Source organism: Atractosteus spatula, chromosome 16 (genome assembly GCF_055471065.1).
Source record: "Atractosteus spatula isolate fAtrSpa1 chromosome 16, fAtrSpa1.hap1, whole genome shotgun sequence".
Lineage (NCBI taxonomy): Eukaryota > Metazoa > Chordata > Actinopteri > Semionotiformes > Lepisosteidae > Atractosteus > Atractosteus spatula.
In genome coordinates this window covers 9,975,678-9,990,875 of record NC_142721.1, presented here as the reverse complement: position 1 = coordinate 9,990,875, position 15,198 = coordinate 9,975,678, and the positions used below count along the sequence as shown (strand labels likewise).

The 15,198-nt window shown below is 35.3% G+C and overlaps 2 protein-coding genes across 3 annotated transcripts in view; one reads left to right on the top strand and one right to left on the bottom strand.

Annotated features, from left to right (window-relative positions):
- dnajc24 (DnaJ heat shock protein family (Hsp40) member C24) overlaps nt 1-2,213 on the top strand; it is a 23,941-nt gene extending 21,728 nt beyond the window's left edge. For both annotated transcript variants that reach the window (XM_088934921.1, XM_088934922.1), the window contains exon 5: nt 540-2,213. In XM_088934921.1, coding sequence (XP_088791047.1) covers nt 540-670 — 131 coding nt within the window. In that variant the 3' untranslated portion in view covers nt 671-2,213. The remainder of the gene's footprint in view (nt 1-539) is intronic.
- On the bottom strand, nt 819-15,198 carry immp1l (inner mitochondrial membrane peptidase subunit 1). Its single transcript, XM_088934920.1, has 6 exons — nt 15,093-15,198; nt 7,074-7,192; nt 6,498-6,586; nt 5,873-5,999; nt 1,172-1,282; nt 819-975 (listed from the first exon to the last, which is right to left on the bottom strand). The coding sequence occupies exons 2-6, from the start codon at nt 7,176-7,178 to the stop codon at nt 916-918; spliced, it is 492 nt and encodes a 163-aa protein (XP_088791046.1). The 5' UTR covers nt 7,179-7,192; nt 15,093-15,198; the 3' UTR covers nt 819-915.

Sequence of the window (15,198 nt, the reverse complement as noted above, 5' to 3'; positions counted from 1 at the left end):
TATCTTCCAACAAGACAATGATCCCAAACATACAGCAAAATCTACAAAGGAATGGTTCACAAATAAACGTATCCAGGTGTTTGAATGGCCAAGTCAAAGTCCAGACCTGAATCCAATCGAGAATCTGTGGAAAGAGCTGAAAACTGCTGTTCACAAACGCTCTCCATCCAACCTCACTGAGCTCGAGCTGTTTTGCAAGGAAGAATGGGCAAGAATTTCAGTCTCTCGATGTGCAAAACTGATAGAGACATACCCCAAGCGACTTGCAGCTGTAATCGCAGCAAAAGGTGGCTCTACAAAGTATTAACGCAAGGGGGCCGAATAATTTTGCACGCCCCACTTTTCATTTTTTTATTAGTTAAAAAAGTTTCAAAAATCCAATAGATTTCGTTCCACTTCACAATTGTGTCCCACTTGTTGGTGATTCTTCACATAAAATAAAAAATTTATATCTTTATGTTTGAAGCCTGAAATGTGGCAAAAGGTTGAAAAGTTCAAGGGGGCCGAATACTTTCGCAAGGCACTGTATTTACTTTTAGATGAGCAAGCCTATCTGTATGGATGCCGCTGTGGAGGAGAATACATGATGTCGAAAGAAGAGGCTGAAGAAAAAGTGTCAGTGATCTGTTGCGATACCTGTTCCCTAAGTATAGAGGTCAAGGAATTTTGATAACTGACTGATGAAAAATGTTCAGTTATTATAAATTTGAAAGATTTAATAAAACAAAGATTTTTAGAAATTATATGGATTTTTTTACCACTCTGTAATGTGGTGTAATTACATATTGGTTGCAATTAAGATTTAGAAAACACAATTAGTTAAAAATATTTATTAAAATGCTTCTATGTACAGTGCTAATGCTTTTAGAAATGCCATCATGTACAGTTGTGGATGTAACATTTGAATCAGTCACTTCAGATAATCCTCCCATTTGGACTTTCTTTTAGGGTGCCAAAGTTATGAGGGGGCCATAACTAGAAAGAAAGAGAAACAAATATTAATATATGCCCACTTCAGGCTCATTAATTAATTGATGACATACAAAATTAATTAGAATATGAATTGTAATAAAAGGTTTAATTGACTGTCATTACAACCAGACAGGCTTTGGATGCAGTTTGCTTTAATTAAAAAAAACAAAATCTGTATGAGCAGATGATATTGCAATACCTTTAGGCAAACCCGCCCTCGTATCAGGGCATAAGGAACTGGCCCATAGCTTCTCGAGTCTGTGGAATTCCTGTGGTTGTCTCCCTCTAGCCACACATGCCCTTTTGGAACCTATATGTATATGGAAGGAAAAAAATGTTTTTTTCTCCGGTTGCATTCTAAAAATGGCTTTCTAACCTTGTAGCTCTTGTTAACTTTGTTTGCATGTAAATTCTTCATGGCTTTCCCAAGAACAAGAGGATCTCCGATAATTGAGTCACGTGTGGCGTCTCCACACTTTGGTCCAAAAGACCACAGTTAATGACAACTTTTCTTTGCATATGAAGATACAAGAGGTTAGACCAATGGGACAGGGTCATGGATTTATTAGACTTCAAACAGGGTCATTAGGCTGTTCACTAAAATCTGCCCTCTTGCAACAGAAACAGCACGAACAGGGCAACCACGCTCTCATCAACGTCCTGGGGTCTGCACCAAGGCTAGACCTGCCAGTAGGCCCGCAACAGACCGAACCATAATTGACTGTGACATCAATTACAAATAATCTCATCACTTTCTGAAAGTAGACTTGTCAAAGCTCTAATTAAGTCCTTGGTCCGCTATACGTGCATGCAGGATCTACAACACATTATATTGTAATAATGGCCATCACAACCCAGAAGGAGTCTGTTTTTGTGTTTCTTAGCTTTTAACAGCCTGGTCCTTTAGCCACACAAAGAAGATGAAGATGAAGATGACGCTGAAAAGGCTTCATCTCTGCAAAATACTACTTGCAATGTGGTGTCATACTTCAGGGATGAAATATAAGTAGAGGTCAAGGGTCACCAAAAGCACCTTCTGAATATGGTGTTCATTATATATTAATTTTTGTGGGCAGTGACAAATGTAAACATTAATGAAAATGGATTCTTACAATAACATTTTACTGTATCTTTCATTGATACTAGAAAATGTATTTTTATTTTGAAAAAGTGTTTACCTAAAAAAGAACCCTCTTTTGCTTTTGTAAATATTTACCTAATAAACAAAAACAAGCACAAAAGTCATTCATAAACTGTGCTTTCATAAAATGCAACACCTTGTCATGCTCTGGATTTGAAGCAATGTTTGTTAACAGTTAAAGTTTCATTAGGAAATTATTATTATTAAAAGTCCTTATCTTGAGAAGACAAATAATACAGACATCTCAGTGGAAATGGAGTTTTGTTAATCAAGCAATATAGTATTATTGCACAATAATGTACAGCAGTGAATTCTGCTGGGAGCTGGCAAAAGCATGTGGACTCACATGAAGCCAGAGACGTTCGGCTGCTCCAATCAGCGCTAACTCTACTGGTGCTCACACCGTCTCAAATGACAAGTGTTTTACAGGCAGCATGGCATGTGTGGACAAGGGTTGTGATAAATCCATGCTAATAAATGTTAATTCCAAATTGGGTGGGTATGAGAAACAATTACTGATTCAGAAAAACTTGTCCTGCGTTTGTAGTGGGTTATTTCACTGGAGGGCTATCGGTTCGCTCAGGTTGTCGACCAACCCTTTTGACCAAGACCAGAATTATTGTGGGAGGATATGGTCATACTGTTCTGTACTTCTTAGTGGGTCCCAGATGCCAGCAGTGACTGGCACAGTGATCTTTAATTAGTTAGAACGGAGTGGAATAGAGAATCCATTACACTGTGTCAACCAATTTCCACAAACATTTAAAAAAACCTCCCACTCTACAGCAGTCAATAAACTGAATCTACTTACAGCTGTGTCAAACATAAAATAAGTTCATAAATGTACTTAAAATAATCGTATATATGCATTTATTAACCTGATTTTTTTTTTTACATTAATAAAATATTTTTAAAAAGAGGAACAGTTTAGCTACCCTAATAAAGTATGGGGATATCTTTTTCAATGGAGAAAAGTATAGTTACACATTGTGTAATTTTTTGCTTATTTTTTAGCCATTGCACAACAACTGAAAAGGATTAATACTATAGATCATATTTCAATGGGGTCTGAAACCTGATAAGACAGCTAATCTGACACAGCGAACAGTTCAAGTTAAAATATGCCGACCTCCTTGCAAGTTCACAGGTATCTCAAGTCTCTGAAAGAGAAACCCATGCTCGATGGAAGAAAAAAAGCAGCTCTTTCTCTATTCAACTACTTTTTTTTTTTCTTCGCCTTGAACTCTGACAAAACTTAATCTCAGTGCTGGACAAAAGAAGAAAGCCCCCCCTCCCTATTTCATATCCTCACCCAGGTCTTTGAAATGGCTTACTAGTTTGGTACATGGCCACAAATGTAATTGCCTCATAGCCTGCGGGTGTTCGGATAACAAAAGGTGGGCTTTAGAATAAACCACAGGTGTTACCTTTCTTGATTAAAATAGAAGGTGATGAAAGGCTAGCGCGAAGTTTATGAAAGACAGAATAAATTATGATGACCTTTGTTTTTAGTAAAACAGAATTTAATGAAGACCACATCATCTGAATTTTGAAAGCTGATGGTTTATTCTGATCCTAAATGCGTTTTGAGTGTATCTGACGGAAACATTTCAAACACTATGTCTGTTGGAGCTGCTTTAACAGGACTACAAGTAGGATAAGTTTGTGTGTTCTGATTATGAAATTAGTACCCACCATTACATCAGTACTTGTCAAAAAAGGCCTTGTTTGACTGAAAATGAAAGGGTGTGAATGTTAGGGAAGTGTTTACTATATTGAAGACATTTCACAGTCAATACTATTTACCTTCAGATTTTAGAATCTACTTCTGAATTTAACATAACTTTGCAATTAAAAATTCAGATAGAAATATATTAATATAAACTGAATATTTTATCAATATAAACATTCAGTATGTTCACTACCATAATAATCTGATGAATAGAAAACGAAAAGCTCAAATTGTATCAAATTTTAAAATTTAAAAGTTAAAATATTGAGGGGAAAAAACCTACACGGTGAGATACTGTATTCACACATGTAGAATTCAAATTCCATATTCAGAAAGGATATATGCATTTTAACGTTGATCTGAGGTAGCAGAAAACATTGTGTTACATGTCCAGGCCATCCCTATAAATCTGATCTACAAGATGGTCTTCCCTTCCTTTCCATCTAGTAACTCATTTTACAGGTCATACAAAAGACAATTATTGAATTACCAGACCAAAGCAAATTTCTCTGCTTTCCTGTTGCCTAATCGTGATACCCTTGAGCACATTGAAGCCTCGGGGCCTTGTAACCATGTTGTAGATAAGGTTACTTTGTTGTGACAAACAGCTTTAGACATGTTTTCAGGAGATAACTTTAAAATGCTGAATCAATTGTTTCCCTTAGCATCCTAGCATCGTTTTTGTCAAATTTGGGATTTTTTCAAATCAATTAACGATATTGTATAACGCAAAACATGAAGTCAGAACTGAAAAACTACAGGGTTTCACTTTGCCTAGCAAATCTTTTAAAATTTTATTAGCATTTTCATTAAAAACACACAATTGATGTTTCATACAGCTCTTTCATTTTCACTTAAGTATTGTTGCAACAAAAATCAAAACCAAATTGACACCATATAGTATATCCAGATTTTGTTATTTGTTTATTTTTAAACAAATTACATTTAAAATCAAACTGTCATTTCAATGAAGGCCTGATAAAACAAAAGGCTGTTTAGCTTGGTCCTCTGTAAACACTGACTTCCAGATAACTACTGGAAGGAAGTACAGCAGCTTGGATTGTGGGGCCTACAAGCCTTTTCTGTAAATACTGCGCCTTTGTTGCAAGTAACTGTGTGTGTCCAAGCATGTGTCTGTGCAACACTTATTACATTTGCCAGAGAGGTTCCGAATGAAAAGGTAAAGTAACCCCTGCAAACGAACTCTATTTTAGCACATGAATAAACAAATTTTCTCTCTGCTTGCTGTGGCATTAGCGGTGTCCTGAGACTGATTGTAGAGAAACCGTTGCTGAGAAATAGATATGGAGCTGAAGCTTTAATCACTGTGACTGACAGGAAGCCAATTCCTTATTTACACACCTAAGAGGTATTAAGTGACATTATCAGGTACTGTTTCTGTTTAAGTAAGGGAGAGGCTTAGTGTATCAGGGCTTTTTGATACAGACTTTGTATTAATCTGATAATTCTCTGAAGCGAGGAGATTAAAATTACCAGAAGATAAAGCATCTGAAAACATATTGCGCACTCAAATCCAAAACTAAACCAAATTATTTTTATAAATTACATTTAAATGCATCATGTTTGGGAACAAAAGTTTTTTTTAAAAATAATACATTATCAAAGATGAAATTCTGTATAATGCTGCAACTGTGGTACCTGTAGACACATTCTAAGAGAACACATGATTAGCAGTTTACTTTTACACCACTTACTGCTAAATCTGTGGCAACAATAGATGTTTTTGTACTGTAGGTACAAAGATTAGATTTAACCATTCTGATATGACATAACTCAAACAGAAACAAAATATATACTTACCCTTTTCCACTTCACATTGTTCCACCCTAGTGTCCTCTTATAAGATTCTCATTTTAAAAACTGATTTTGAAGATTATTTCAAAAAAGGAAATTATGAACACATACTGTACAGGGACAAACAAAACCAGCTCATAGCAAAAATTAAGTGAAAGATGAGATTCTAAATATTTAATTTTTCCATTCTGTTTTATCAGTTCAATACTCACATAAGTGTGGGTCTTAAAGACATCAGATGGGCCGCTAGTGCAGACTTTGTCTCCTTCTAATCCAATTACTCTTTTACAAATATTCATCTTTGGATCAAATGGACTTTTTGAAATTACAATATCTCCCCTGAGGAAAATTCAAACATTGATAATTTTAAGCAGAGTGGAATGAAGCTTGCAGTCTTCAGTAAAGACTTTTTTTCCTATTTGCTCTACTAATGTGCTAAAGAAAGGACAGCTAAGATACACAATTTATTCAAATGACAAAATCTTTGACAAAGAAGTACAAAGTCCTTTACAATTACTAAAATACAAAGTGTAAACTGAAAAACATCATATACAGTACATGTGGTTACTTTGTTATTAAAGGGCCATCTTATATTCATAACATTTAAAATTACAATAGCACATGGGAATTTTCTAAAGGAGGTAAAATTCAAATATGTATTCAAACAGTTTCTCTGAAAAGAAATAAAAACCGTGGCTTTTGGGGTTTCTATAAATAAGAGGGAAAAATACACTATGGCCATAGAGAATCCCAGAATATAAGACATGCACTGGTCACTAACAAAAATAATAAACAGATTTACAGAAATACTACAGCACCTACAGCGACTCAACTTACTTTTCAATTCTGTAGAAATGACGGCTTAACCTTTCTGAAAACACTACATCATAATCTTGGATAGTGGGCTCCATAGAAGGTCCAGAACACTGTGGTGGAAAAGAATAACATCTAATAAAATCCACACAAACATAAGACATATTAATAACCGTCTTAATACTTGAAGAATTTTAAGAAAGTAATTGAACAGATTTTTCTATTTAGATCATTTTTAACAGAAATTATCAAAACTTCAATTGGTCCTTTATTCCAATTGAAGTTTCAACACTTACAGATGCTCGCTTAGGTTTTGTACATTCTGAAGACAAGTTTTCATACTGCAGGTTCACAATAACCAAGACACAAGACCCTCCCACAAATCAGTGCAGAATTCTACCTTTCTGCTGCAGAGGGTGGAAATAGATTGCTGATTGATACAATGACACCACCAGCTGTTTATTTTAGGGTGAGGAACAGCCATTACATAATCAAGTGGTATCTTCAATGCCCTGTACAATGCCCTTATGTTATTTGCACTAGTTTTCACATAAATGCTGGAAATGAGCACAAGAAAAAGGGTTGGGAAGGGGGACGTACCGCAACAAGCTCTCCGATGTACTCAAATGCACAGTGAGCAATGCAGCCATACTGAATAGTGTATCCAACAAAACCCAGTGCCTTCCCCACTGCTCTCCGGAACATGTCAAGACCTGCAGCTAAAAATAACATGTTTTGTATTTAATGGCCACTGCTGCATAAGCTTTGGGTCATTTCTGTGTTTTCTTCATGCTTACCTTTCCCGCAATTATTCCAGTATAGTACTGGAAAACTAAGAAAATTTCTTTGAATGTACTGACAGAGCCTTTTGCTGGGAAAGTGTATAATGTGAACTGCTGTACATTTCACACAAATTAAACTTTCCACTTTATAAACAAAAAACAAATTCACAATAACATGCTTGGCTTTAACCATGGCTTTGGTTCACTGGTACTTTAAAGCCAAATAACCTTTTAAGATGCAGTACATCAACACAAACTGGTACATTGGATTTATCTGACCAAAAAATAAGGACATTATTCTTTGGGATAACAATTATGCAGGTGAAGCTGAAAGATCTGGCACTTATAGACAGCATTATGTCAAGAACAACTTCCGTCTTTTTATTTCAAGTTGAATCAGATTAGCTCAAAAGCCAAAAGGAAGTACTGTATTACACACATTAAAGGAAGCAAAGAAAACAGTCACTGCAAAGGTCTCCAGCACTGTGAACATTAGTGTAATTTAGAGATTTGTAACACAATTGAATGTGAACCATCTGACCCAAAGCTGATTGTTTCAACAACACCTGCCAGGTGTTTGACTTATCAATACATGCCATCTTTAGGTCCCGAGTTCAGCAAAGCAGTGCCTCCTCTTGGGTAATCAATTCATTTACAAAGATCACTTTTTGCAGGACTCACTGCATGATGGAATAGACTGGATCTAAATAAACTACAGCTGGGGTTGGAGCATTTCATTACTAAAGCCATTTTCTTTCATTATTGAAATTATAACATTAAGGTTTAATTTTGGAAAGCAATGCTTGTGAAAAAATCACTTACTAATTCTTATGATTTATGATACACTAAGCGAATTCTTATGATTTTTGCAGTCATAGGTCTAATTCATACTGCAAACATAAGATTAGCAAATCTGGATTTGTTTCTGCCTTATTGAGTATAGCTAGATACTCTTTTCCTTCTGGACCAGGAATTATATTTATTTTATGGCATAAGACTCCTTTGTAACGGTGAGACATCTAAAGAAACTCCTCCTAGTTTTAAAATATAATGAGAGAAAACCCAAGTACGGTATTATTAGAAAAAATGGACAACATTTATGTTTATTATTTTAAGTCCCACAGGAGCAAAAAAAGTTTTAACTCTTAACTTAATCTTCCTTTTAAAAGAAGCACAGTAACTTTGTCCTCATGGAAAATGAATAGGAGGCAATGCTTCGCAACCAGTTGTTTGTCAGTCATTTCATAATGAATTCTGCACTTTCTTCACATCATTTCTGCTGATAGCATTAATCATGGCAAGCAGTGCGGAAATCACTTTGAGCTTTATGAATGACATCCCAGAGATGGGAAAGGATTAGTTCTCAGTCGCTGCCAGTTATAGCGCCAGGTGGCTTTTTCTGCAGCGAAGGTGTTACCGATAATCCCATTACACTGGTACTAAATCTCACAGACATCAAAATTATCGCCGAGGTTCCTTTTCATCCCATCTCTTTCCAAATGACTGGAAGTCGCTTCACCTGAAAGAAGTCAAATCTGCAGGCAGCTGCTGTTTTAGCAGCCAGCAGACTCACCGAGAATGCCAATCTTGATCCAATTTCGCTGTGCCGGTGGCCCCTTATTCCCCGTCCAATAATACATCTGTTAGAAAATCCTACAGCTACAAATCAAGTTTAATCCTAGCAAGGACCTCATGTTGATCTTGTCTTCCAAACATGCAGCAGGTTTCTCCGTCTATCTCTGACAGCCTCTTGGGACTGCCCTTAAATCCCAGATCTGCTTAGAAGAATAGGGTAGGGATCACAAAACATGACCCCAGAACCTTGATATGACTATATTCCGACCCTTGGGCATTCATTGTAGGTGAAGATTAGAACTTTGCATAATAAGATTACACGGCAAGTGAATGATATCAAGGGACAATCCATATGCAGCCGCCTGGTTTTCTATAGACAGTCTGAACTTCGTAATATGCAACACAGAAGGAAAAGAGCTTGCTCTTTCTGCTAGAAATAAAACGGATTCGTATAAATTAGCTGGCCATTCCCAGTCGCAGAAATCTCAGATTAGATCTCTATTACTGACAGCCTTTATGCAGTTAGAACAAATGCCATCTTCTCTTTAATTCTCTGGCTCGGTTGCAGGGGCAGTCTTTAATTGAAATGCACATTATATTATAGCATGAAATTAACACCTTGTCCTCCTTAATCCTGGATTACAAATGACTGTGTACATAATAAAAACAAAGAAATTAATGTAGAAATCTTGCTTAACCATCTGTGATCTGTGTAGTGAAAGGCAATTCATTCTCAAATCCCTGGTCTCAGATAAACAGACAAAAAAAAATGTAGTAAAGTACTAAAATAAGAAGTTCATTCAGATCATTGACATTAAATGTTTTTTCCTTTTCTTGAGGAGGTATAAGGATTATTTATATATTTTTAGTATTCACTAAGCAAATATTTTATAAAATGGAAATAAACATTGACCCAGGTAAAAATGTTTGTTTTTATTTTGCATATACACAAACATCTAAATTCTACGTTGCAACATTTTTGCCTTAAACGCCAAATATGTTGCTTAATCCTTTTATAAACTGTAAACGAAACCCTGACTAAATAAAAAGGGTAACCAAAATTAAGTAAGACATATTTCAAGGTATCTTTCTTAAGAACATTGTTTCCGGATACTGAAATTAAGCATGCAAAATCTTCATTAACAATGCCTCATGGAGCACTTTCTTCTGCATTGCCATCTACAGTATGTAGATGGAATTCAGTCTTTCACACTGCTCTGTATTGACATCATCACCACAGTCCACTTTTTCTGCATCAACTTCTTCTCTCTCAGATAGGCTACACTGTAGACTGATATGTTTATTTGACAGCTCTGTGATCCACAATAGAGTGTGGGAAGCAAATCTAACACTCCCCTTCCTGATGGATCAATATGCACAATATCCACCATCACCAAAGCTGCGTGAGTGAAGAGAACAGTATGGCTCGTTAAGAAACAACTCTGAAGTACACTAGGCAGGAGAGGGTGAACAAAACGCAATGCTCCAAAACAATTTCAGACTGATACAAAACAAGGGAAGACAGAAGAAACTGATTTCACTCACACTGAAAAAAAAGATTAATTCATTAAGTCTGTACCTTAATTTCTCTCTGCATTTAAGAATTTTTAAATCTCTTCCATTACAAATGCCTATACATTCCAAGAGCAAACTAAACAAATCAAAATAACATTTGCATGTATTGTTCTCAAATTTATTCAGCTTTGATAGTTAATATACAATGTTCTCAACTCTACACATTAGGAGCAATATAAAAATATTCAAACATGATATGCAGTGACAACTTAAAAACCACACACAAAATGTCAACATATTTTTACACTTGTAGTATACTGTATATACTGGGTGCAGACATAAAGTATTTACCCATCCAAACGTTCGTTCGCTGCATAAACGAAAGCAGCCTTTATAAAAAGCAGAAAGATTGGAATGGAGATAAGTCTTCAACTGATTATTATTGGAGTCCTAGTCAATCCCTAGATGTTTGAATCCATGATATAAATCAGTATTAAATACGCAACGCTTATCTGGCCACAAAAGTAGATAAAACGAAAATGGTAGATTTCAAAAGAACCTCATCGTTAAAATAAGAAATTAGAATGGCATGGAATGAGAAGTCTAGGGCGCTGTGTAGCTAAGTAGATTACATGGAGAAAAAAACATTAAATATGTTAGACACAGAAATCCCAGATGGGAGCTTGAAATAAAGGATCATCAGTGTAGTGGGGGGAATTTCCTTATGATCTCTAATTTTTTCACAGCAGAAGGTAGAAGGCAGAAGGCAAATAAGATACTGATTATTCCTTTTATACTGGTCGCTTTACATTCCATGGGATGAAAGTGTTTATAGCCCCTGTGGAATTCGCTAAACTATCAGCATAATTATAATTAAACCCCTCAAATTAGGTTTGATACCTAGTTTATAAAAAACAGGAATCATACTCAGCATGAATCAAACCATGGGCTGCCTCCACTGCAATCTGAAGAGATTCTGACCATGTTTAGACTTTACAACCACTCACAGAAAGAGACTGGACATTTTGACCCTGCCAACAGAGGTACTGTACCAAGACAGAGGACTACAGAAAGGCGTATTGAAACTTTATAAATGTATATGGTTTTTGTAAAGCTGTTTGTGTAGTTTTACACAGCTGGTTTCTAAAATTACCAACATATACAGAAAGATTAGTAGAGAATACATTAGACCTGCAGGGTACATTGGATACACTGCAGTACATCTTGTGTACTTCTGGTAGATACCTACAGGTCTTTCATAAAATATCCAAGAACAAAGCACACAATGAATTAAACCTTTAAAGCAGAAATATCAATAACAGATTTTATTATTTACTTTGCACATGAATGAAACGCACTTAGTCATACATTAAATCCAAAAATCCTTTAGTTAGCTTCAAGGAGATTTAACTTAAGTAAATTACAAAGATGCTTTTTTAAGGTCTCCCCGTATTTTAAACTATAACTTTCTCTTTAATGTTAACTAAATAAATTGCAACTATGCTGATGACGATCTCATTTCCCCCTAGCCTGCTGTTATACTCTTGTATAGAAATATTCAAGGGAAACCCAAACAATCTACAACCTATTCAGGAAAGTGTTTGACATGTTATGACTATCAGTATTATATAGTACAATCTGATATCAACCAATAAAACTGACATAACATTATCGCATTATACACTCATAAAAGGAATGAACTGAGAATTTGGATTTTATTATTAAATAACTAATCTTGTTGCCCAGTAACATTTTAAAACTAAATATGGTATTTTGATGTGATGTTTGATTTTGTATTTTTCACAAAACAACCAATGTAACAGCTATTACTGTAGAAATATTTAAATAAGTGGATTGTTTCCTTTTCAGGCTTTCGAAAAGAAGCTATTGATTTTGCAAGTTTTTTTTCCATGTTATGATGGGTATCATGTATTGTAAGTCATGAGAAATGAAATTGTCTTCATTTTCTATGGTGTTGAACGTAATGTTATCATAACATGAGAATGTTTCCAGATAAGAACGCTAAGAACATATACTACCAAACAGATTTCAAAGCTCAGCTCTCTTTAAAAACATGTTACACTTCTATTTAACATTCTTCTTTTTGATTTAATTCCACTGATTTTCAAATGTTTGCTCCTTATTAAAAAACAGAATAACTTCTGATTTCTGTTGAAAAGTGTAATTTAAAGTACTCAATTAGCATGTTAACTCAGTGATCAACATTGCCCATTATTTTTATTTTTCCATTTCAATCACCTAAACACTAACATTTATAGCAGCAAGAGGAATTTACTTATCAATCTGATCTTGGTTCTTTTTTTTTCACATGATCTAAATATAAATATGTTCCAATACAGAAAGAGCCACCATCAATAGAGCTTTGTCATTGTAAACATGTGAAAATAACATAGAACATCAAATTTTGTATATTCAATTCATGTAATCATCTTTACCTGGGATCCTGTAAGTATAGTAGATCCTCAAGCATCTGAAATCAACACTCAATCTAAGTATGCTTATCTTAATTACTCTTTTGTACCATTTAAGGATAAATATTTATTTTATTCATTTAAAATCATGAATCATGACTTAATGGAAGAATGTGCTGCATCCTGTCATTTAAAATCTGCCTGTTTAACCTAACATATCCTCAATTCCCTCAATTAGACATGCCCTCAAGCTGCCTGTTGTCAGCTACAAAGCACTACAGTCTCAGGCTCATCCTATTGTTGCATGAGAAAAGCTGAATAAAAATGAAGTCATCTTCTTTGCAATCATTATATGGGCTCATGCTGTGTAGTGCTTATGAGCATCTCAAGTAGCAAAGTACCTTGTTTCTGCGCCCAGCATGGCTTCAGCAGGGAACCTGGTCATGTGACTTTAGGCCTACCTAGTCAGGTGGCTAGGAACTAATCTGATTTGGTGACTATACAATTTTAATCGGCAGATCTGAAAGCCATTGCATTCCAGCCCTGATGGGGAAAGAAGCTTTGCAGTATAATGGCATACGCCTCTAAGCTGATTAGGAACATTGATGCCAATGTAATTATTTTAAATAAACTATCAATAAGAAAAATGATAATATACATGGCTACCAATTAATTAAAAGGTAACCCAAGCATTACTTTAGAAAATCCTAGCAAAAACATATTTTAAACAACCACACTCAAATTTTCTTATATAATAATGTCTCACTTTTCCACTAACATCATATATTCACAATAAAGCATCTTCCCAGAAAATGCAGAACTGCTGTTTTAAACATGTTATATATACAAAATAAACGACACTACAAAACTGTTCCAACTGAGAAAAACTAGCCTTGTTAAGATGTGTATTTCAAACAAAGATGAAACTGTTGACAATGGCCTTGTAGAAATAACTTACAGAGCAAAACAAAAACTCTTTATGTTATTCCCAAAAAATAATGTTAATTTTGATGACATTCCTAAATGTGTTTTTTTTTGTTCAGTTATAAACAAGTCCATAGAAATAAAGAACCATAGAACAACACAAATGACACTTATTTTGGGGGGAAAAATCCAAAATATGTTAAAAACAAGAATAACAAATTCTTAATCATCATCCATTTTACTGCTGAACACAATTAGATTTACATTAAAATCCTGTTACATCTTGACTACAACACTGCTTCTGGTTGAAGCACCCTCCACCCACAAACTGTATTAATTTATTAAGTACACAAACATTGTTTTTTACTATATTATACATCACTTATTCATTTGAGAAAGTGGTAATTCAGATGTAGTCTCTAAAACACGATTCTACACCTACAGTACCTGACAGCAGCATTATCAGCATATACAGTATAAACAGTTTAACACCCAAGTTCATCAGGTCTCAGAAGCTAAGCAAGACAGAAGGTCTTTCTAAGGTCTTAGAAAGCTTAACTGGTCTTGGTCAGCACTGGGGACTTGAGACCTTCAAGGAAAACAAGGTGGCAGCTGTTAGTGGCACTCTAGACCAGAATTTTCATTCTGTTCATGAGTGACTCAGTCCTGTAGGAGATGCTCTGCTTCAGATGAGGCATTAAATCGAGATCCTGACATCTGGGCAATTAAGGATTTCATGAGTTGTTCAGAAGAGTTGGGGTGTTAACACAATTCCAGTTCTAGCTTTGCACAGTCTGCCCCCCCATTATAGTACAATTAGTGAAGTAATTTCTCCCTTCTCTGAGCTGCCAGTGGACATGTTGTTGGTGCATAATGGTTGTCCAAAAGGAATTGAAGATCTATGCTGCATGCAAGGTTTTCAGTGATAAAAAAATCACGTTTCAGGACCACAGTGTCATAACAGTGTAGACCTTTGAATTGGCTAGGCCAGGTTTCTAGCAAATGATGATTTGCTATAGAGTAAATGGCTGTTCAGTAAACGTATGTGAGAGATGACGATCAATTTTGGATACTTCAACTTATCAGTATCCGTGCTAGACTAAAGATGACCTGTGGGACACTATTTTAAAAATACTCATGGAAGACATTTTAGTATCAAACAAAACATTTTCATTTTTACGTATGGTTCTATGTGCATTGATTTACCTGCGATTTACCTGCGAAAACAATTCAGTTTTTTTTATATTTCATTGTGTTCTTCTGACAAAGGCTTACTGACATCGGCTATCAGTATAATGGTTCTTTGTTTCTGCACGTATATAGCTCTTATAGCTTTTGTTTAGTACTTATGTAAGTACACGTCACTTACAACATTGAAAATTAAAACTCACCTTGTCAACAGTCTAACAAGTATAGTTGTAAGTGCTCAATTCCGTGACTTCAGGTCCACCTGCAGTTCTACACCGTTTCAAAGCGCAGTGAAACGTCATACCAATA

Excerpts from the sequence above, each read along its gene's own strand:
- immp1l (XM_088934920.1), bottom strand. The coding sequence starts at position 7,178 with ATGTTCCGGAGAGCAGTGGGGAAGGCACTGGGTTTTGTTGGATACACT. Across the intron at positions 6,587-7,073 it reads ACATCGGAGAGCTTGTTGCG|TGTTCTGGACCTTCTATGGA; the intron begins GTACGTCCCCCT and ends TTTCCACCACAG. Across the intron at positions 6,000-6,497 it reads CATTTCTACAGAATTGAAAA|GGGAGATATTGTAATTTCAA; the intron begins GTAAGTTGAGTC and ends AATTTTCCTCAG.